Below are 23,334 nucleotides of genomic sequence, written 5' to 3' on the forward strand. Positions count from 1 at the left end.
CTTTACACCATGGCACAAGGTTATTCCAGATAGCTCTACCATTGATATAAAAGACTTGTCACAACTGGCCAGGGGACAGTCATGTGGATTACTGTAGTGCTGTAAGACCCTATAGCTCTCGGGACAGAACAGAGTTGGACAGCCTGATATGTGCTCTGGGTAGAGCGAGAAAATCATGGGAGCAGGACTCAGAAGTACATCAGCGCCTTCATTTGACCCTTAAGGCAGGGTATGGCAAATGCAGGGGTGGGAGCAAACATTTTAAAATGACTTCTCAGGAACACTTCCAGTTATATTACACACCTTAGAAGAGAAACCTTGGTGAAACGTGTGGCAAAAAAATACAATTAAGAGCCAAGTCCAATCTCCACATTTCTATATCACATCAGCATGTCAAATAGACAAACCCTTTTAACAGTCTTCCAGACGTTATCAAGAAATCCAATGAATATGCCAACTTTGTTTTTCAGTATTTATTTAACTTGGTTTCCAACTAAAACGCTGGAGGTGTGTGTAGCACAAACAGTAGTTGTAAGTGTAGTAGTAGTAGCAGGAGGGGCTGTAGTTTAGTAGTAGGAAGAGCTGCCTGGAGCCAAGGAAAGCAGAAGGGCCTCTTGCTGGTGGCTATTCCACACAGAGCTGTCTGAGCCCCTCCCACTGCATAGAGTCCACAGCTGATTGGATCAGGTCAGGGAGGGAGCGTTTGGTCACTAGGGCAACTCAGTGGACTGGCCTATAGCCACTGAGGAAGTTGTGATTCTTCAAGTAAAGTAAAAAGACATTCCACTCACCCCAACAATAGGACACAAAAATCTAAAAGGCTTTAGAAAGAAGATTCCCAGTTTAGAATCCTGTGGTCTGAACAATGTCTCTGCCTGGTGAGCATCTATTCTCTTTTCATTCTCTCTGTCCTGGTCCATCAGCTGTCCAGAGTCACCCCCCACCACATCTCATTAGACCTCCCCAAATTCAGAACTTTTGTCCAGGCCTGACAGGACTGTAAACTCCACTGGGAAAAAGCACCAAATGTTGGGAAAGGTAGGAGTAGGCGGGAGTCTTATCCCTGAAACAAGCTCTTTGACAGAACACTTGAGATTGTTGATTGTGTTCAAGTGCCTCTAATAAATATCCAAATGAGTATGAGGATGTTTTTACAGGGAGGGGTGTTGGATTCGTTTTGGAATGTGTGTGTTATGCTAGTGATGTGGGGAGTTGATATTGACTGGTCATATGGCAGGGGTAAGCAACTAGATTCAGCCACGGGCTGATTTTTGTCAGAGAGAATGGCGGGAAATAATTGTAATAATTTGTACACTGCAAATTGACCAAAACTAAGCCCAAAAAGAGATTGTATTTGAAAATAATAATGTCATACAAAATTACATTCAGACACAATCATGTCTCTTTTTATTTGTGGGAATACTTGGGAACAGGTTTCCTAAATATTTGTATATTTTTTGCTGAATTCCTGGTGATTTTACAGTCTTGACCAAAAACTATATAAAAATATATTATTTATATTTTTGCTAATAAAATGTTTCAAATCTGCCTGTTGCCAACCCCTGTCATATTGTAGCTGTTCAAGTCACTTGATGTGACCCTTGCAGTTTCAGAGTGGATATCCCCACAGTGGTGAACGTGAACTAGTTCTACAGTGGTGCATCAGGTTGGAGCAGCAGGTTGGAGCAGCAGGGATGGGGAGTGTGGGTAAAGAACAAGGCTTGTTATGGTAGTAACTCTGGCTTCACCTGTACATACAGCAACAGGGATATTAGAGTTCCCTTTTCTGAGTCATTATGCTGTTGCTGGTAGGTCTCAGGTGAAGGAGAAGACAAACGAACTAAACTAATAAAAAAACAACTAAACATTACATAAGGAAAAAACTCCCTTACAATTGCACTGGCTTTTTGGCCTGCTAGGGTTACCATTGTTACAGAAACTCTTGAGGGCCTATCAAATAGAGGTCCAGTTTCAAGTCCTCGGAGGGGAGATGGTGGGATGGGTTAGTTTTGACATGCATCCTTGTGGTGGTTCACTGAGGAGAACAGGAACGTATTTACACCTCAGATCCATCCAGCATGGCAAAGGCTTGAAAAGAAATGTACTCCAAAACATGTTGAGATGTTGTGATTTGCCATCAGAAACGTAACAGACCTCAGAGTCCAGTCTCTTTGAGAGAGAGAAGAGCATTGGAATGACTCTGGGAAGCTGGAATAGGTCCGGTCGGAGCCGGTCAGGCCCACTCTAGAACTGGCCATGGTAGTGCTGTGCTTTGGCTGCAGGGGTTCTCCAGAGCAGACTCAGCCCAGGTGCTCAAGTAAAGGCAGCTCGGTGGACTCCTCCCCGGGCGTGGTCTCAGTGGACTGGGTGACCCCCAGGGGGTCCTGTGTTGGGCTGGCCCCAGGCGGCAGTGCAGGAGGAGTAGACTGAAACACAGATGTAAATATCCGCAACTAATGAAACCTCTTGAGTTTCCATCGCAACAAACAACCGTCATTAAGCTGATCTGAAAGCCATAACATCCTGTTGTAAGAGGTAGCTACATTATTTTCATGCTGTTGACAGCATACTCCACCTTCCAACAGACTATATATTCAGTGTACAAAACATAAAGGACACCTTCCTAATATTGAGTTGTCCCCGCCCCTCCCCTTTTTCCCCTCAGAACAGCCTCGATTTGTCAGGGCATGGACTCTACAAGGTGTCGAAATGTTCCACAGGGATGCTGGCCCATGTTGACTCCAATACTTCCCACAGTTGTGTCAAGTTGGCTAGATATCCTTTGGGTGGTGGACCATCCTTCATACACACGGGAAAGTGTTGAGCGTGAAAACCCCAGCAGTGTTGCAGTTCTTGGCACCTACTACCATATCTCATTGAAAAGGCAAATATTTTGTCTCAATTTCTTCAAGGCTTAAAAATCCTTCTTTAACCTGTCTCCTCCCCTTCATCTACAGTGTTTGAAGTGGATTTAACAAGTGACATCCATAAGGGATCATAGCGTTCACCTGGATTCACCTGGTCATGTTTTGTACACGCAGTGTCTGTTCTACCTTCACTCAACATGTTACACCGTTTCACCATCCTCACCTGTGTCCGTATGAACTGAGAAGCTCCACCGTCACTCTCAGCTGCGGCTGGCCCGTTGAAGCCCTTCCTGCCTGACATGCTCCACTTCCCGTAGAGACCCTCGTAGGGCAGGCCATGTCCCAGTCCTGCCCGCCCGGACCCTCTGTGCCCTCCGTCCAGGAAGCTGCCTGGGCCAGGCAGGGGAGCCATGACCACAGAACTGCTGAAGGACAGCTGGGAGCTGGACAGGTGCTGACCCAGGAGACCCTGGATGGATGAGGTCCGGTGGAGGGAGGTAGCTAGCCCAGCGTCCATCCTGCCCTCTGACTGGCTGAGCAGAGCCAAGGGGAGGGGCTGAGGGTGGTGGGGCCAGGTGGGGGTGGGGCCCACAGGGTTGTCAGTTCCTACGGAGACAAAGCAACTTATTTCATTCACTTCAAAAATATCATTATACAAACATTGCTATGTTATCAGCATACTGTCAGTATTGATATTGTTATAATAGCTAGCTGCAGCTAAACAGTGGACATCATCAGAGGTTGTAGTTGAGTGGTGGGGTCCTGGGCTCACCCATGGGGGGGTGGATGAAGGTGAAGTGGGGCTGGGGAAGGCTGGAGGCCGGGGTGCTCTGGGTGGTGTGAGCCAATGGGTTGTTGGAGATGGATGTGGAGCCGCCGCCGCAGTCAGAGTCCTCGATGTTTCCCCCACTATTACAGCCAGCTCCACAACCCTTCTGTAACCTGCAGGAGAAACACAGGGATTTGAACAGTCTTATCACACACGGTCAGTGTGTGTTGTATGTACAGTGCATTTGGAAAGTATTCAGACCCCTTCATTTCCCCCACATTTTATTACGTTACAGCCTTATTCTAAAATGGGTTAAATGGTTGTTTTTTCCCTCATCAATCTACACACTACCTCACAATGACGATGCAAAAACAGGTTTTTAGAAATGTTTGCAAATATAAAACAAAAATCGTAAATATGACACTTACATTCAGACCCTTTACTCAGTACTTTGTTGAAGCACCTTTGGCAGCGATTACAGCCTCAAGTGTCCTTGGGTATGAAGCTTGGCACACCTGTATTTGGGGAATTTCTCCCATTCTTCTCTGCAGATCCTCTAAAGCTCTGTCAGGTTGGATGGGGAGCGTCGCTGCACAGCTATTTTCATGTCTCTCCACAGATGTTAGATCGGGTTCAAGTCCGGGCTCTGGCTGGGACACTCAAGGACATTGAGACATTCCTGCATTGTCTTGGCTGTGTGCTTAGGGTCGTTGTCCTATTGGAAGGTGAACCTTCATCCCAGTCTAAGGTCCTGAGCGCTCTGGATCATGTTCTCATCAAGGATCACTGTGCTTTGCTCTGTTCATCTTTCCCTCGAGCTTAACTAGTCTCCCAGTCCCTGCCGCTGAAAAACATCCCCACAGCATGATGCTGCCACACCATGCTTCATCGTGACAGTTGGCATTCAGGCCAAAGAGCTCAATCTTGGTTTCATCAGACCAGAGATTCTTGTTTCTCATGGTCTGAGAGTCTTTAGGTGCCTTTTGGCCAACTCCAAGCGGGCTGTGCTTTTTACTGAGGAGTCGCTTCCGTCTGGCCACTCTATCATAAAGGCCTGATTGGTGAAGTGCTGCAGAGATGGTTGTCCTTCTGGAAGGTTCTCCCATCTCCACAGAGCTCTGTCAGAGTGACCATCAGGTTCTTGGTCACCTCTCTGATCAAGGCTCTTCTCCCCCGATTGCTCAGTTTGGGCGGGCGGCCAGCTCTAGGGAGAGTCTTGGTGGTTCCAAACTTCTTCTATTTAAGAAAGCAACCGTGTTCTTGGGGACCTTCAATGCTGCAGACATTTTTTGGTACCCTTCCCCAGATCTGTGCCTCAGCACAATCCTGTCTCAGAGCTCTTCGGACAATTCCGTCGACCTCATGGCTTGGTTTTTGCTCTGACATGAACTGTCAACGGTGGGACCTTATATAGACAGTAGTGTGCCTTCCCAAATCATGTCCAGTCAATTGAATTTATCACAGGAGGACTCAAATCAAGTTGTAAAAACATCAAGGATGATCAACGGAAACAGGATGCACCTGAGCTCAATTTCGAGTCTCATAGCAAAGGGTCTGAATACTTATGTACAGTTGAAGTCGAAAGTTTACATACTTAGGTTGGAGTCATTAAAACTTGTTTTTCAACCACTCCACAAATTTCTTGTTAACAAACTATAGTTTTGGCAAGTCGGTTAGGACATCTACTTTGTGTATGACACAAGTCATTTTCCCAACAATTGTTTACAGACAAATTATTTCACTTATAATTCACTGTATCACAATTCCAGTGGGTCAGAAGTTTACATACACTAATTTGACCCTGCCTTTAAATAGCTTGGAAAATTCCAGAAAATTATGTCATGGCTTCAGAAGCTTCTGATAGGATAATTGACATAACTTGAGTCAATTGGAAGTGTACCTGCGGATGTATTTCAAGGCCTACCTTCAAACTCAGTGCCTCTTTGCTTGACATCATGGGAAAATCTAAAGAAATCAGCCAAGACCTCAGAAACTAAATTGTAGACCTCCACAAGTCTGGTTCATCCTTGGGAACAATTTCCAAACGCCTGAAGGTACCACGTTCATCTGTACAAACAATAGTACGCAAGTATAAACACCATGGGACCACGCAGCCGTCATACCGCTCAGGAAGGAAACGCATTCTGTCTCCTAGAGATGAACGTACTTTGGTGCGAAAAGTGCAAATCAATCCCAGAACAGCAGCAAAGGACCTTGTGAAGATGCTGGAGGAAACAGGTATAAAAGTATCTGTATCCACAGAAAAACGAGTCCTATAATCGACATAACCTGAAAGGCCGCTCAGCAAGGACGAAGCCACTGCTCCAAAATTGCCATAAAAAAGCCAGACTACGGTTAGCAACTGCACATGGGGACAAAGATTGTACTTTTTGGAGAAATGTCCTCTGGTCTGATGAAACAAAAATAGAACTGTTTGGCCATAATGACCATCATTATGTTTGGAGGAAAAAGTGGGAGGCTTGCAAGCCGAAGAACACCACCCCAATCATGAAGCATGGGGGTGGCAGCATCATGTTGTGGGGGTGCTTTGCTGCAGGAGGGACTGGTGCACTTCACAAAATAGATGGCATCATGAGGCAGGAAAATTATGTGGATATATTGAAGCAACATCTCAAGACATCAGTCAGAAAGTTAAAGCTTGGTCACAAATGGGTCTTCTAAATGGACAATGACCCCAAGCATACTTCCAAAGTTGTGGCAAAATGGCTTAAGGACAACAAAGTCAAGGTATTGGAGTGGCCATCACAAAGCCCTGACCTCAATCCTATAGAAAATGTGTGGGCAGAACTGAAAAAGGAAAGCGAGTAAAGAGACCTAAAAACCTGACTCAGTTACACCAGCTCTGTCAGGAGGAATGGGCCAAAATGCACCCAACTTACTGTAAGAAGCTTGTGGAAGGCTACCCGAAACATTTGACCCAAGTTAAACAACTTAAAGGCAATGCTCCCAAATACTAATTGAGTGTATGTAAACTTCTGACCCACTGGGAATGTGATGAAAGAAATAAAAGCTGAAATAAATAATTCTCTCTACTATTATTCTGACATTTCACATTCTTAAAATAAAGTGGTGATTCTAACTGACCTAAAACAGGGAATTGTTACTGGGATTAAATGTCAGGAACTGTGAAAAACAGAGTTTAAATGTATTTGGCTAAGGTGTGTGTAAACTTCCGACTTCAACTGCGCATATATACACATACATACACACACACACTATATATATATATATCTCACAGCCTTAGCATGACTACCGCAGGCTGTGTAGTGTACCTGTCCCAGCTGCTGATGAGCCAGGCGTAGATGTTACGGGGGCTGACAGGCCCCCCCCAGACTGAGCGGAGCTGGGTGTGCCCGCCTGCAAAGGAGGTGGTGAGGGGCGACACGTAGATGGGGTAGCCGATGGGCTGGTCACATGACGAGTTGATCATGTTCCTCAGGGCCTGCTTGGCATTCTGTATGCTGCCGCGCTCCGGGTTCCGGTTCCGCAGGAACACCAGCTCCTGCTGCTGGCCCGCCCACAGCCCGCGGACACACTCCCTGTTCACCTGCAGGGGGCAGGACAGTGTGGGTCAGCAGGGGGGAGGAGCACAAGAAGTCACAAATATGCAAATAACCTCTTCTACCGCACGGCAAACGGTACCAGAGCGCCAAGTCTAGGACCAAATGGCTCCTTAACAGCTTCTACCCCCAAGCCATAAGACTGCTGAACAATTCATCAAATGGCTACCAGGACTATTTGCATTGACACCCCCCCTTTGTTTTTACACTGCTGCTTCTCACTGTTTATTATCTATGCATAGCCACCTCACCCCTACCTACATGTACAAATTACCTCAACTAACCTGTACCCCCGCACAATGACTCGGTATTGGTACCCCCTGTATATAGCCTCATTGTTTTTTTACTTTAGTTTATTTAGTAATATTTTCTTAACTATATTTTCTTAAAATGCATTGTTTGTTAAGGGCTTGTTAGTGAGCATTTCACAGTAAGGGTACGCCTGTTGTATTCGGCACATGTGACAAATACAATTTGATTTGACCCAGAACTGGTGACACACAACTAGAGATAGAAGCAGAGTTAACAATAGAGCACTAGAACATTCCTGGCAAATATCTACTGATATTAATCAGTCTCAATGTGATCCATGGTCCTGCTACAGCAATACCTCCATTGTCCTCCTGTTCATTTCAGTGCACACCACTAAAAGGCTGTGACTGTGGGAGTCTCTACAGTAGCTGCGGCTGACCTTGATGACCCTGAAGCTGAGGAACCTCTTGTTGAGCATGATGATCTTGTACTCGTCGCTGCCGTCGTCCATGACGTGGCGCAGGGCCAGCAGCGAGGGCATGTTGGCCAGAATGGCGCCGCGCCACACCGGGTCGCCCTCGTGGCTGATCACCATCTTCTCTTCGTTGGCCGTGATGGCGTCGTACAGAACCACCGGGTCCTCGTACTCGTCTGGAGACGTGAAGTGGTCCTGTTGGGGGGAGGGGCAGAGCGATGGGCTTAGTGTGGGTGATGTCACCATTAAGCTTCTTAGTCTTAGCTCTGTCCACCATACTGTCTCTAAAATCAGTCAATTCTCTACATTGAGGTCATTAAGCTGGTTACTATAGTGTTTGTAATGAGTCATGCCAGTATGTCTAACCTGGTGCAGTTTGAGGGACATGCGCACCCCGGGGGCCACCACCCTGTTCAGCAGGTCCATGTCTGCAAACACCCACTCATCCCTGGGAGAGGTGATGCGGAAGTCCCCCTTGAACAGGGCGTGGAGGCCGTACAGGAAAGGCTCCAAGCTGAAAGTCATGGCACAAACAGTCACCTTTGGTATACAGTATCACAGAGGCAGACATACTCCCTCCAGTTAGAGTGCAGTGTTTAGTCCTGGGTCTTACCTGGCAGACATACTCCCTACAGTTAGAGTGCAGTGTTTAGTCCTGGGTCTTACCTGGCAGACATACTCCCTCCAGTTAGAGTGCAGTGTTTAGTCCTGGGTCTTACCTGGCAGACATACTCCCTCCAGTTAGAGTGCAGTGTTTAGTCCTGGGTCTTACCTGGCAGACATACTCCCTACAGTTAGAGTGCAGTGTTTAGTCCTGGGTCTTACCTGGCAGACATACTCCCTACAGTTAGAGTGCAGTGTTTAGTCCTGGGTCTTACCTGGCAGACATACTCCCTACAGTTAGAGTGCAGTGTTTAGTCCTGGGTCTTACCTGGCAGACATACTCCCTCCAGTTAGAGTGCAGTGTTTAGTCCTGGGTCTTACCTGGCAGACATGCTGTGGGAGGCTGTGCCCAGAGCCCTTCTCCCCAGGACACACAGGCCAAAACACAGGGTGACCAGAGGAGAGTCTCTCTCGCTCTCCTCCACCGGCTACAACAGAAAACACACATGAAGCACGTCGTGAAGTTAGTCTGCTGATGACACTAATTACATATGGGAAGTAATGGTCAAATCAACATGTCACCTTTTCAACAGTAACATGACAAGGGACACTGACCGTCTGGCGTCTGCTGTTACAGTACTGGATCCAGTCCAGGTAGACCATACAGAAGGAGCTGGGGGTGACGCCAGAGGCCCTGTGGTCGTAGTCTTCGTCTATGTTCAGGTTGAAGGTCGGGTCACTGTCCACGTAGGCGGGGCCTAGGCAGGGCCGCAGCGCCTCCTGCACCATCTCATTGGCCAGCCACTCCTCCAGTTTAGGAGATCGACTGACGTAGTATACGATGCTCTGTGGTAGAGGAAACACGTGTTACAGACCAGGCCACCTACTGTTCAAATAAACTGCTATTGGATCTCATGTCATAATTAACTGTAAGATCAGTGTGGATCACACACCTTGACGTAGTAGGTAATGAGGATCTTGCGCAGGTCGAACACCTGCAGCATGGAGGCGGCGTTGTTGTCGCTGATGCTGTAGCCCTCCAGGACGTACTTGGTGGCGGCCACCTCCCAGGCCAGCCAGCGCTGGCCAAACGCTGCGTTAAAAGAGAGCATGTGAGGCAGGTGGCCTGGCTCACAGCAGCAGCAGCCCTCATCCTCCTCCACCCCCTCGGTGATGGCCTCCACCTCCCGCTGCTGGCAGTAAGTACCTGGGGGAGAGACAGGGAGAGGGGACGAGAGAGCGAGAGAGACAGGGAGAGGGGGATGAGAGAGAGAGAGAGATATAGAGAGGGAGATATGAGAGAGACAGGGAGATGAGAGAGACAGGGAGATGAGAGAGCGATATGAGAGACAGGGAAAGAGGGAGATATGGAGAGAGAGAGACAGGGAGAGAGACAACAGAATGAAACAGAATAGCATTCAGACAAGTCCAAAACACTATCTCATGTTCAAACCATCAAAGCTTACTACACTGAACTCAGTTCCATAAAAGTTCCTTCTACCCCAAACCCCTTCCCTCCCTCTCACCACCTCCCCCTCACTCCATGCTCACCCCTGAACTCCAGCCCCCTCAGCTGGAAGGTGACCAGGCCGTTGCCGATCTCGATGATGTGCACCAGGGCGTTGAGGTAGTCGGAGGCCAGGATGAAGCAGTCTCCTGTGGTGTAGTTTCCCCAGCGGCCCAGCAGCAGATCACCACACAGGCTGTGCTGCAAAGAGCGCGTCAGGTGTTCATAGAAGATAGAGTTCAGGTTGTTGTCATCAGCACCTGGAAGAGAGGAGAGGAGACCACAGGCATGAGAACAGAGTCCTTTTAAAGAATGATGACTTGTGTTAGATGAGGGAAGGTTGTGGTGGTAGCAGCTGACCTGGGTTGCGGTCCAGCTGGGTGGCCAGTCGAGTGTTGGAGTGATCAACCCGCTTGGTGCTGGAAAGACAGACATGATGTTAACTGGGTGACAGAGGCTCTAGCAACTCCTATACAGTACTTGGATTTATTATGGATCCCCATTAGTTGCTGCCAAGGCACTCTTCCTGGGGTCCAGCAAAATTAAGGCAGTTATACATTTTAAAAACATTACAATACATTCATAACAGATTTCACAACATATTAAGTGTGTGCCCTCAGGCCTCTACTACCACATATCTATAATACAAAATCCATGTGTACATAGTGCGTATGCTATTGTGTGTTTGTATGCATGTGTCTATTTTTGTGTTGCTTCACAGTCCCCGCTGCTCCATAAAGGTGTATTTTTATCTGTTATTTAAATCTAATTTAACTGCTGGCGTGTGTAACTTGATGTGGAATAGAGTTCCATGTAGTCATGGCTCTATGTAGTACTGTGCACCTCCCATAGTCTGTTCTGGGGACTGTAGAGACCTCTGGTGGCATGTCTTGTGGGGTATGCATGGGTGTGAGCTGTGTGCCAGTAGTTCAAACAGACAGCTCGGTGCATTCAACACGTCAATATCACAAGTAGTGATGAACTCAATCTCTCCTCCACTTTGACATGTATATTATTAATGTTAGCTCTCTGTGTACATCCAAGGCCCAGCCATGCTGTTCTGAGCACATTGCAATTTTCCTATGTCCTTGTGTCACCTGACCAGACTGAACAGTAGTCCAGGTTTTACAAAACTAGGGCCTGTAGGACCTGCCTTGTTGATAGTGCTGTTAATAACGCAGAGCAGACTTCTCCCCATCTTAGCTACTGTTGTATCAATATTTTTTTAACTATGACAGTTTTACAATCCAGTGTTACTCCAAGCAGTTTAGTCTCCTCAACATGCTCAATTTCCACATTATTCATTACAAGATTTAGTTGAAGTTTAGGGTCTAGTGAATTATTTGCCCCAAATACAATGCTTTTAGTTTTTGAAATGTTTAGGACTAACTTCTTCCTTGCCAGCCATTCTGAAACTAACTGCAGATCTTTATTACGTGTTGCAGTCATTTCAGTTGCTGTAATAGCTGACGTGTATCGTGTTGAGTCATCCGCATACATAGACACACTGGCATTACTCAAAGCCAGTGGCATGTCATTAGTAAAGATTGAAAAAAAGTCAGGGGCCTAGACAGCTGTCCTGGGGAATTCCTGATTCTACCTGGATTTTGTTGGAGAGGCTTCCATTAAAGAACACCCTCTGTTCTGTTAGACAGCTAAATCTTTATCTGCAATGTAGCAGGGGGTGTAAAGCCACAACACATACATTTTTCCAGCAACAGATTATGATCGATAATGTCAAAAGCCAAACTGATGTCTAACAAAACAGCCCCCACAATCTTTTTTTCCCATCAGTCATTTGTCTAAGTGCTGTGCTTGTTGAATGTCCTTCCCTATAAGCGTGCTGAAAGTCTGTTGTCAATTTGTTTACTGTATAATAGCATTGTATAGCAAAAATAGCAAAAGTTTTGGTAACAGGCTGATTGGTTGGCTATTTGAGCCAGTTAAGGGGGCTTTACTATTTTTATGTAGGGGAATAACTTTTGCTTCCCTCCAGGCCTGAGGGCACACACTTTCTATTAGGCTTAAATTGGAAATATGGCAAATAGTAGTGGCAATATCGTCTGCTATTATCCTCAGTAATTTTCCATCCAAGTTGTCAGACCCCAGTGGCTTGTCATTGTTGATAGACAACAATCCTTTTTTCACCTCTTCCACACTTACTTCACAGAATTCAAAATACAATGCTTGTCAGATATACTTGGAAGTGTAGTGTCAGCGTTTGTTGTACTAGACATGAGACAGGTGGCGGCTGTGTAAAAGGATAATGCAGTCAGCTAGCTATCACTGCAACAGATGGATTTAGACATGGCATTAATCGCCTTCATCTGGTTAACATTAACCTCTTAACTGCAAAAATTGTCCTGGACAATGCCCACGTCTGCCTGAAGTTACATCTCTACATCTCCCTGACTCCTGGAAAAGGGAAGAACTCACTTGTAGTCTCTCTCCCAGAACTTGACAGGCCTGGTGTAGGAGGTGACGAACACAGCACTGCCCAGGACAGGGTTGAGGGGGGTGGAGAAGAGAGCAGAGAACACAGCCTGGACAAACAGCATGGCTGAGTCTGAGGAGCAGAGGGGGTTAAGGAGTTCTGACAGACACCACTAACACACAGTGCAGCCAATGGACACAGCATTTACTGTTATTACACACTTTGTTTCACTGGCAAATGAGCAAGTGGTAGCGCAGAAAGACTACATCCTTGTTAAGTTCAAACAGTTTTCTACAGATCACAGTGCCAGGGTAAAGGGATACGGGGCACAGCGAAGGGCTGGGCGAAGGCGTGGAAGGCGGAGCCCCAGGTGATCTGCCAGGGAGCGATGTAGGTGAGAACAAAACGCAGCTTGTAGAGCAGGTCCCAGAGCTATCAAGAGAAACCATTCAATCCAATGTCAGCAATCAAGCACAGCCAGAAATGACTTGAGGTCAGTGCACTACAACTAAACACAGTTCAGTATGTGCAGATGCTTTCATCTGGTTGAATGTGTGCTAAAACAAAGTCCCAGGGAGGAGTACGTGGAGCTAGGCGGTGGCAGGTACCTTGCTGAAGAGGATAGACATGAGGTAATAGTCGAGCAGGAAGGTCTCTGAGAAGTGTGGGTAGTCGAAGAGGAAGAAGAGGGCGGTGAAGCACAGCGTGACGTACTGCAGGGACGGGGCGCAGAACGACAAGCGCAGCAGCTTCATCCCCGCCAGAGAGATGAACAGAGCACGGCCACTGGAGGAGGAGGGGACAGAGAGAGAGAGGGGAAGGGAGAGAGAGAGGGGACAGAGAGAGAGAGGGGAAGGGAGAGAGTGAGGAGAAGGGAGAGAGTGAGAGGACGGGAGACATTAAAATACATATGATGCAAATACAAAGCGTGTTCTCACTGAACTCTGATTAGACGGATGGATGAATGGGATGAGATTCAGAAGAGGAGGGTGTATGTATGGTGAGGAGGTTGGTAGGGGATGGCTGGGTTGCTTACTAGATGTCCAGTTTCATTGGGTTCTGGCTGACAAGCTGGGCTTCTGTAGTGAGGGAGTTGAGCACCACCGCCGGGTAGATGAAATACTTCTCCAAACACTGCAACCACGCATACAGCTTCTCAAACCACATCAGCTGGGCGGCATCTGGGAGGAACAAGGCACAGCAAAAAATCTATGACAAACCTGAGGCCTTGACACATTTCTTACGGATGTGAGTGAGTTTAGAGGTGGTTGGGTTGCTACTCACCGCGGACCTCAAACTGGCTGTACTCTCGAGAACGGAGGACAGGGTGGGCCAGGCAGAACCAGGGCAGCTGCTTGCGGAGCTGAGGCAGCAGGTAGTGTGTGAGGAAGCCCACCCCCCCGGCCACCATGTACAGGACGTAACTTAGAGCAGGCTGGAGGGGAGAGGAGGAACAGGAGGTCTCAGAGATCACACACGCGGAGTGCCATAACCAATCAGAAGGACTCCCTCTATACATTGAAACATCCCATTTCTTCCATATCCGGTCGACCAGGTGTTGACTGACCTGCAGAGCGATGAAGACAGTGCTGGCACTGATGGCAAACGTGATGACAGCCATGAGGGGACACATGACCAGGTCAGAGTGGAACATCTCTTTCTGTAAAACACAGACAGAGACGGGTTTTAAAACCTCAGAACACCAACAGCAGGGAGGGATGTCTTGGTATGCATCCCAAATGGACCTTGGTCATTAGTAGTGCACTATATAGTGAATATGGAGCCATTTGGGACGCAACTTACCACAGAGTTGCGTAGTTTCTCAGGCAGGGGGTCTTTGATCTCCAGAGGAGGCTCCTCAGGGGTCCGACCCAGCAGCTCAGGAAAGAACTTGGAGCGGACCAGAGACCTAGAGCAAAACACATACAGGGAGATGTTGAACATGAGAGAAGGGGGATAGAGAGGTTGTTCAAATGACAGCTAGGATCTGGGAATGTTAGCTACATGTACGACAAGGTACCACTAGGTATATACAGGTAGTAGAGGTACACAGACCACAGGATGATGGGGTCGCTGCTTTGGCGGCTCAGGTGGTAGGAGAAGGCCAGGAGCAGACCACAGAACACAGAGAACAGTACTGGCACATGGGGATGTTCCCAGGGAGCAATGATAGCACCAAGACAGAACCCATAGAGCAGCGCGGTCACCAACACACTGCGTAACAGGCTGTACAGGGACGACAGGGGGCTGGTGGTGGCTGTGGAGAGGAACACACACACACCAAAGTCAACAGGCATCACTCAACAAATGACAGTATGTTGTGTGTAACTGAATTACAGTGAATGTTATGGACCCGTCATACCCGTTCCCCCAAAAATGTGCATGTCGACCTGCTCCAGAAGACACATGAGGAAGGTGTTGACCTGAGGTACAAGCCCAAACAGGAAAATGATGGGGAAACACAAGGTGAACACTGGGGGGAAAGAAAGAGATAGAGAAAGTGTGTGAGTGGGTCTGTTGGTCATAATACATCTGCAAAAGCGCACAGCTAGAAGAGTATAACTCAGACTGACCTATGAGCACATCCCTGGCACAGAGCAGGAAGTGAGCGGAGAAGAAGGTGACGCCGTAGAGGGAGAAAGGCTGCAGGTGGCCCGAGCGCCCAGCCAGGTCAAACACCCAGACGTGAGCACAGCACAGGCAGAAGTAGACGGGCCGACTGTACACGATGACCCAGTTATGGCCCTGATGGGTTAGACCAGACAGTCATCAGGTTGTGCCATCAAAACAAGAATCAACAATGGAACGGTTACAAACTGGATAATGACCAAGACAGATGATTGGATGACATCTACCTACATGCATTGGGGAGGCTGCATCTGGTTGAACACTCTGAGGAAGGAGACCAAAGTGTCAGTTCAGACACTTTAACACATTACTTCACTTCAAGTTAACGCTGGTCTATAACAGTTTTAACAACTAAAATGCATCGGCAGTTGATGAAAAGGACCAGATACCTGTATTAATAATAAAGAAAGGGAATAGGAATTGAATAGGGACTTGATTCCTTACGACTTGTGTTGCGTACCTTTAGTAGTGAGTACTGACAGCTGGCGATGACCAGGCAGAACTGGAAGACCCAAATGTCCCTGAAGAAACCCTGCAAGAGGAGCAGGAACCCCAGGAAGGCCACCATGCTGGCCAGCACCACCGCAAACACATTCTCCCCTACACCACGGTTCCTACAGGTGACACACAATGGAAGATACAGTAGGTGGTCATTTATACTGTTTAGGGTTGCAAAATTCCAGTAACTTTACCAAATTCCCAAGTATTGAAACCCTAACAATGTCTTTCCACAGTATAGACCTCTAACGGAACTATGGCTTTCTCCTCAATAACGATGACAAACATTGGGTGATTTTACCACCGAGATAAACTAGCTAGCTGCTGTGCCTCATTGGGTGACACTACCACTGAGATAAACTAGCTAGCTGCTGTGCCTCATTGGGTGACACTACCACTGAGATAAACTAGCTAGCTGCTGTGCCTCATTGGGTGACACTACCACTGAGATAAACTAGCTAGCTGCTGTGCCTCATTGGGTGACACTACCACTGAGATAAACTAGCTAGCTGCTGTGCCTCATTGGGTGACACTACCACTGAGATAAACTAGCTAGCTGCTGTGCCTCATTGGGTGACACTACCACTGAGATAAACTAGCTAGCTGCTGTGCCTCATTGGGTGACACTACCACTGAGATAAACTAGCTAGCTGCTGTGCCTCATTGAGCGACACTACCACTGAGATAAACTAGCTAGCTGGTGTGCCTCATTGGGTGACACTACCACTGAGATAAACTAGCTAGCTGCTGTGCCTCATTGGGTGACACTACCACTGAGATAAACTAGCTAGCTGCTGTGCCTCATTGGGTGACACTACCACTGAGATAAACTAGCTAGCTGCTGTGCCTCACCTGTCCAGTAGTGCCAGCAGGGCCAGACGGTCGTAACGCACCCTCAGCCACTTGCCTGGCAGCACCCAGAAGCGGTAGTAGTGTTTGGGCTTGGCCTTCTCTTCGATCATCAGCGTGTTCTCCTGGGACTCATGCAGAGATTCATGGTCCAGGTCAAACTAGACACAGGGGCGGGGGTTTCAGACAAATATCATGCATATTCTACAAAAACCAAAAGCCATATACAAGAAATGTCCAGCGGGTTGATTTGTCAAAAATACATGATACGTTGCTGAAACAAATTCTAATGGTGTCTCACCTCTGGCATATCTGACATCTCCAGGGGCACCCTGCGCACCTGCATGCCCTGCAGAACCACAGGCCTGGGCTGGAGCACTGTGAGCACCGGTGCCCCATCCTGGACATCATTGGAGGTGAAGCTGGAGGACTGGGACCGTCTTTCCCGCTCCCTAAGAGGAGAAAAAGAGGGAGTGGCCAAGACATTATATCAACATCAGTTTCAAACAAAGAGTCTGAGGCTCATCAGAGAGAGACACTTACACCACCGGGTCCTCATAACCGCCTCCTGCAGGTCCAAACGTGTACGATCTCTTCACTCCTGACAAAACAAACAGCAATGAATGGAGAGCATTCACTACAGTGTAAACTGGGACAGAATCACCCCCGAAGTATCTAACTCTTCCCTAAAGCTAGCCCCAGTCTAACATCCCCACACTCACCACCCTCATCATAGAAGTAGTGTCTGACATCACCACACACTCACCACCCTCGTAATAGAAGTAGAATCTAACATCACCACACACTCACCACCCTCGTCATAGTAGTAGTGTCTGACATCACCACACTCACCACCCTCGTCATAGAAGTAGTGTCTGACATCACAACACTCACCACCCTCATCATAGAAGTAGTGTCTAACATCACAACACTCACCACCCTCGTCATAGAAGTAGTGTCTAACATCACCACACTCGTCATAGAAGTAGTGTCTGACATCACAACACTCACCACCCTCATCATAGAAGTAGTGTCTAACATCACCACACTCGTCATAGAAGTAGTGTCTGACATCACAACACTCACCACCCTCATCATAGAAGTAGTGCACAGCCCCCTCTGTGGTGTCGTCGAAGGTAGAGGCGTCGTGGACCCCCGCGCGGGGCAGCAGTAGTGAGGTGGCAAATTGTAAGGCAGAGGGCAGGGTCCGGGTCCGTGAGTGTGAGGAGGTACGGGCACGCTGGAGGTCCTGGAGACTACAGGAAGACACAGGAGATGGCCTTTATGTAGCATGGACATACAGAGGTGATTGGCATAAGGGACATGGCTAGAGCAGATGGTGTGGAAGTGTTACACTACACAAACCTGGGTGGGGAGCCCATGGTAGAGGGGGGTGGTGTGGGGTTGCTCCCCGCGTTGTGTCGCCTGCGAATGGCCTGGGTCCTCTTCACACTGCTCACTGAGTCCCGCTTGCCCCCCTCCTCTGGGGCCAGGGCTGAGGCAGCAGATACTCACATTAGTACCAGGATGTACATTTCAGATGTTGAGTTCTAGAAATACCAACCTGGCCCTTATTAATCTAGTAAATACAGCAAACAATCAATCTTTCAATGACACTTGAGTCATTTAGCAGACGCTCTTATCCAGAGCAACTTACAGTTAGTGCATTCATCTTAAGATCGCTAGGTGAGACAAACACATATCACAGTCGTAGTAAGTACATTTCTCCTCAATAAGGTAGTTATCAGGAAAGCCAGTGCTAGTAAGTAAATGAAAGTTTGAGTGTTATTTGTCGCCATTTTTTCCATCTTGAATGGGACTATCAGAGTAGGAGTGCTAATCTAGAATCAGTTTTGCCTTTTAGATTATAATGAATGGACACGGGGGACCTGTTCCTAGATCAGCACACTTTATGAATACAGGGCCAAAGTTAGTGTGAATAGTATGTGTCTCACCTCCCCCCACAGCTCCCTCCTCCACCAGTTCCCCGGCCCTCCAGCCCATCTGGTTGCCAGCCCAGGAGCCTCCCAGAGAGTCCAGGCGATGGTGGTGAGTTCCAGGGAAGCCGTCTGTGTGGCTGGTCCGGGCCTCCAGGTCTGACTTGGAGATGGTGAGGGGTCGTGGGGCAGGGGTGGTCAGCATGGTGGAGGGCAGGACCACAGTGTTAGTGTGGCCCCCACCGGCCTCGTCCATACTGAGCACCCTGGCATGAGTCTTAGCACTAGCCGTGCTGGCTGACCTCTGTGGCCTCTGGGAGAGGATGGGGCCAGACGTCTCGGACAACGTTCCTTCCCTGGGGATGGGCAGCTGGGTGGAGGGGGGCGGGTTCGTAACGCCAGTGTTAGCGAGGTCGGGGGAGTAGCAGGAGGTAGAGGAGCTGGAATCATCATCGTCAGAGCTGTAGTGTCTCTGGGAGCCCACACTGGAGCCGTCATCCTCGTCACTGGAGTCCTCAAACAGGCTCTCGCTGTAGGTCTTAGCCTCCAGCCGACTGCGCACTGGGATGTAGTCTCTGTGCTGTCCGTGGTGGCTCCTGTAGGAGCCACAGTCAAAGCTGCTGCTTCCCCCTCCACCTCGCTTGCGAGGGGCTTTCCTGCGGCCAGGCTGGTGGCCAACACAACCACCACCGGTCCGCAGCAGCTTCAAGTCTTTGGGGCGCACGACCTGCTGGGCCTGCAGAAAGGGCTGCTCAGAGGGCAGGAAGGGGATAGAGGAGACAGGATGATCAGGTTCAGAAGACACTAGACCCAGGGCCAGCCCTGACGGCAACGAGCTAGCCTGCCGCGGAGGGGGGCGGGGGGGAACGGGGACCGTCCTGTCCAGATCACATGCCTCTGAGTGCCCACTACTGGAGGGAGACAAGTCCTGGAGGGAGGGGGGCTGTGTAATATCTGGTGGCAAATCTTCCCCTTCCACTAGTGTCTTATCAAGCCCCTGGCCCAGAGAGAGCTCTTTGGAGGGGGAGCGCAGTAGTTCGCTGTCCGACAGATCGTCAGTATCACTGCCCCCCTGCAGTACAGGCTCCTCTGCTGGCTCTAGGGTACTGGTGCCCAGGGCTGGGGCAGAGGTTGGCGCCCCTGAGTCTATGTTATGTGTCAGGCTGAGTGAAGGGCTCTCCAGCTGGGTGGAGTCAGTCTTCTCACTGCGGTAGCTGCTGACTGTGCTGAGGGTCTCACGGTCCGTGGTCACTCCGCCCCCGCTGAAGCAGCTGTCTGTGGAGCCGGCAGTCATGGCCACTCCACTGCGGCTGCCTGGGTGCTCTGTTCCCGGGGCGAAGGCCACGGGGTCAAGGCCCAGCCCAAGCAGGTTCTCACTTAGCTCCTCACTCAGACTGCTCTTTATAAGAGGGCTGATGGGAGCGTCCCCCAGGCTCTCTGACTCAGCAGAGGGGCCCAAGGGGGAGTAGGGCTCCTCAGGACTCTGCTGGGACAGCTGCTCCAGCATGCCCTCAATCTCCTCCAATTGGCCCTTCTCTCCTCCGTCTTCCTGACTGGAGGGGGACGGGGGGATGGAGATGCACATCCCAGGTTGGAAGCTACCAAATCCCCCTGCTATCCCTGTTCCTACTCCCCTTAGATCAGGGAACTCTCCCCCTACAGCAGCAGCCAAGCAGGACGGGACCATGTTGGCAACATCTGTAAGTGAAAGCCCAAACTTAATACACACATGCCAAAGAAAAGACCAACATGGACAAAATATGAGATGTCTACTTGCAGTTTAATGCTTACGGATGGGGTCCTGGGAGCTGTGGCAGAAGATCTCCCGGCGAGCTGACGTGACAATCAAGTTATTGCTGCATTGCTCTCGCATCAGATCCTTCATATCTGAGAAGAGAAAAAGCAGTCCCTAAATTAGACTGCTAACCATGTTGGACAAAGAAATGATCATCCGTCAGTCAGATCAGCTTTACCCAACCACAACACTGAGGTTAGATTAGATATACTATACCCTTGGAGCCTCTACTGTCATCAAGCTGGGGCAAAAACTCCTGAGGAAAAAAAAAAACATTTGTTAGATTAAGAATGAATATCATAGGAATATAAATAATTTGCATGGGAATACGGGGGTTCTAAGCTAACATATGCTATTATTTTAAGATGGTCATATCAAGGATCATTTAGCTATTTGATTTTGAATTTCAAGACCCCTTAAGGTATACAAAATATATAATTTATAAAGAAAATATTGGTTGAAACACTGAATTTGGCATTACTGCTATTTGCCAATCGAAATGCATTGAATAACAGATTCACAGCATGGACCAACAGATAGTCCGAAAATAAATCAAAAAGGAAGTTTGTTCTGAAGTGTCTGTCCTATATCTGAGAGAAATAAGAAAGATCAGGAAACACATTTTTTTTGTTATACATGTATTTATCCCTTATTTAGGCACTAAATTATCTCCATATACACTTCCATAAAACATGTTTGCTGGTACCAGGGACCTTCAGACGAGTCTTGTGAGTGTCAGAGCAAAATCGTGTTTGTCCACAGAGGGGTCATATTAGTGTGTAGCCCAAACAGTTTGGACGCTACAGACAGAAGTTTGCAGAAGAGGCTGTACCGACTTCAGAGTTTTGTGAGTGTTCTAGAGCAAAACGGAGAACACCATCATGTTTGTGAGAGTCTCATCTTTCAATAGAGTGGCCAAACTGTTCGAAGACCGATTTTCAGGATGTCTCATGCTCTGACAAACACCGCTCTAGCTCTGCCACCTTTCACCACAGGTGCGGAAGGGCGATATCAGCGTATTGAGACGCAGCCCATGCAAAAAAAACATCTCTATTCTCTAGCTTAAACAGACCGATCTTGATGGGGATTTTTTATTATGTTAATTTGATTTCCGCGGGGGCGCAGAAATTGTAGGGGAAGGGTTAAGAGAGAGTACGTTTGTGTGCTGTGTAAATGCAAGTCAGTTCTCACCGACACCTGGTTGAGTCCAAACAGAGAGTGCTGGGAGCTGCAGCGAACTGGAGGTGTTGAGTTGACCTTTCTGAACACAGTCATCTCCACACCAACATTGCTGTCCCTGAGAGGGGAGCATACATACCAGCATGAAAAAACATAAGACTCGAAATCTGTACACAATCATGTGAAATAACAGCCCTCAAAGCATCAACACAAATGAGCCTCTTCACATCGTTTTAATTTTTTTTTTTTTTTTTTTTTACAAAGTTTGACAAAAGATTATTCCATTAGGATATGGAAATCTCCATCAGTACCTATGCTGGTTCCCATCGTGGCCTCCTGACCCATCATCCCCCTCTTCTAGCCGTGGGGCGTTGGTTATGTGCGAGACCTGCCTCTTCTCCACCATCTCCCCCAGGTCGAACATGGCATGGAGGTGGAAGTTCACTGCCTTTATGGCTGTGAAGAAGGCTGCCACCACAGTACAGTAAACAGCTGCCACAACCAGGCTGGGGGGGAGAGACTGGACAGGATGACCAGAGGGGACAAGAAAGAGTGAATCCAGAGATAGGAATATTAAGTAGGCTAGCCCTTGATAAGGGTACAGAAACAACACCCTGTCCTCAATACCAGTAAAATAACCATAACACAAACACTTCCCCTAGATAGGCAAGCACGTGGAAATATTGGACATATTACTCTCCTACTCTGTTCCACTTTGTTACCAACATGGTTCTGCTCCTCCGTTCTATGATAAAACCAGTTCTCATTTGATCTGAATAATGGCTGTCTGATATACATTTATTAGTGCAGTATGTAAAAAGTGCCTGACTAACTTGACATCCAGTTCAAAGAGAATTCCTAGAGAACAGGAATTCTTCCATCTATAGAAATAACCAAATTGTCACCTTCATGAATCCTCACCATGTATAGCAGGAAAGGGAAGGCCAGGAGAAAGATCCAGAGGTACAGGTGGAAGCAGTTGGAGAATGTGCTCTGGTGGGGGTCCACATACCAGCCTCCTGTGATTGAAGCCCACACCCCCTGCCGCAGTATCTGAAGAGCTTGGGAACCCATCGTCCCCCTAAGAGCAGCCAACCCAGGGTTGCAAGGCTTCCTCTAAGGCTGGAGCTCCTAATGGCACAGTTGTAGCCACCCTGTTACATGTCTACAATGGCACTTCCATTGAGGAAAATAAGTTAATAACACAGTTCTCTTCACTTTCTGGTTTATAATCCTTAGTGTATCTCAAGGGAGTCCGTGCATGCTCTTTTTCAGGGATGGGCTGCTTTGCCGTGCAGTTCTTGCAAAAAAGTAATCCTTGCTTTGTTATCTGGAGATTGACATTTTGGCACACTGGTGGTGACCCACTGACTAAATAACAACATTCATTTGGAAGAAAAATCACAACTGCTTTGGTTGGTTTCTTCACACATTTCGAGTCGCACTTCTGTAAATGTAAAGTGGTTTCTGATAACATCATTCAGAGCAAGACGCTGTAGTACACCTGTCTAACGTCACAGAGAATCATAATAATGCTCCTCATCTCCTACTCACGTGGAGCTGTAACTTTGTTGGACTGTTCCAACTTCAGTGGCCAAGTGTAAATTCTTCAGATATGTATTTGGAGTGCTCAACCTCATGAGATCTGAATCGTTATGCATCCTGATAGATTTTCAAAATAAACATCTGCAAAAATACTCCATAGATATGTATACTAGCAACGAACATAATCTGTTGGAATATGCCAATGCAGAAAGCTAGTTACCAATTAGTTAGGTCTATTAACTTGTTATAAACCAGCTAGATAGTTTCAAGGCCAACCCTACTTCAACTATCCTGTCACCTAGTTAGTGATTGATAGACAATCTAACGTAACGTTACTGTTTTCTACAGTTAGCTGGCTGGCTAGGTCATGCTAGCTAGCAGTTGTCTACATGTTATTCTAGCTAGCCATCACAAT

At 47.9% G+C, this 23,334-nt stretch overlaps 1 protein-coding gene across 1 annotated transcript; it reads right to left on the minus strand.

Moving 5' to 3' along the window:
* Positions 1-1,428: 1,428 nt before the first annotated feature.
* On the minus strand, positions 1,429-22,448 carry LOC120021443 (pecanex-like protein 3). The gene is made up of 34 exons (XM_038965212.1): positions 22,296-22,448; positions 21,686-21,894; positions 21,387-21,492; positions 20,412-20,451; positions 20,192-20,287; positions 18,419-20,098; positions 17,829-17,958; positions 17,550-17,719; positions 17,007-17,064; positions 16,765-16,915; positions 16,467-16,624; positions 15,577-15,730; positions 15,348-15,380; positions 15,062-15,233; positions 14,851-14,961; positions 14,544-14,745; positions 14,292-14,397; positions 14,056-14,148; positions 13,773-13,923; positions 13,525-13,669; positions 13,097-13,274; positions 12,812-12,920; positions 12,491-12,620; positions 10,415-10,473; positions 10,099-10,314; positions 9,501-9,754; positions 9,163-9,393; positions 8,929-9,035; positions 8,311-8,458; positions 7,909-8,139; positions 6,930-7,204; positions 3,640-3,809; positions 3,091-3,473; positions 1,429-2,426 (listed from the first exon to the last, which is right to left on the minus strand). Exons 1-34 carry the CDS (start codon positions 22,446-22,448, stop codon positions 2,301-2,303), a joined length of 6,735 nt encoding a protein of 2,244 aa, XP_038821140.1. The 3' UTR covers positions 1,429-2,300.
* Between the last annotated feature and the right edge of the window lie 886 nt (positions 22,449-23,334).

Source organism: Salvelinus namaycush, chromosome 26, assembly GCF_016432855.1.
Source record: "Salvelinus namaycush isolate Seneca chromosome 26, SaNama_1.0, whole genome shotgun sequence".
NCBI classification, from domain to species: domain Eukaryota; kingdom Metazoa; phylum Chordata; class Actinopteri; order Salmoniformes; family Salmonidae; genus Salvelinus; species Salvelinus namaycush.

Coding starts and splice junctions, on each gene's coding strand:
- LOC120021443 (XM_038965212.1), bottom strand. CDS start 22,448: ATGGGTTCCCAAGCTCTTCAGATACTGCGGCAGGGGGTGTGGGCTTCA. Junction 21,493..21,685: donor CACGATGGGAACCAGCATAG/GTACTGATGGAG, acceptor CTCCCCTCTCAG/GGACAGCAATGTTGGTGTGG. Junction 20,288..20,411: donor TGACAGTAGAGGCTCCAAGG/GTATAGTATATC, acceptor TTCTCTTCTCAG/ATATGAAGGATCTGATGCGA.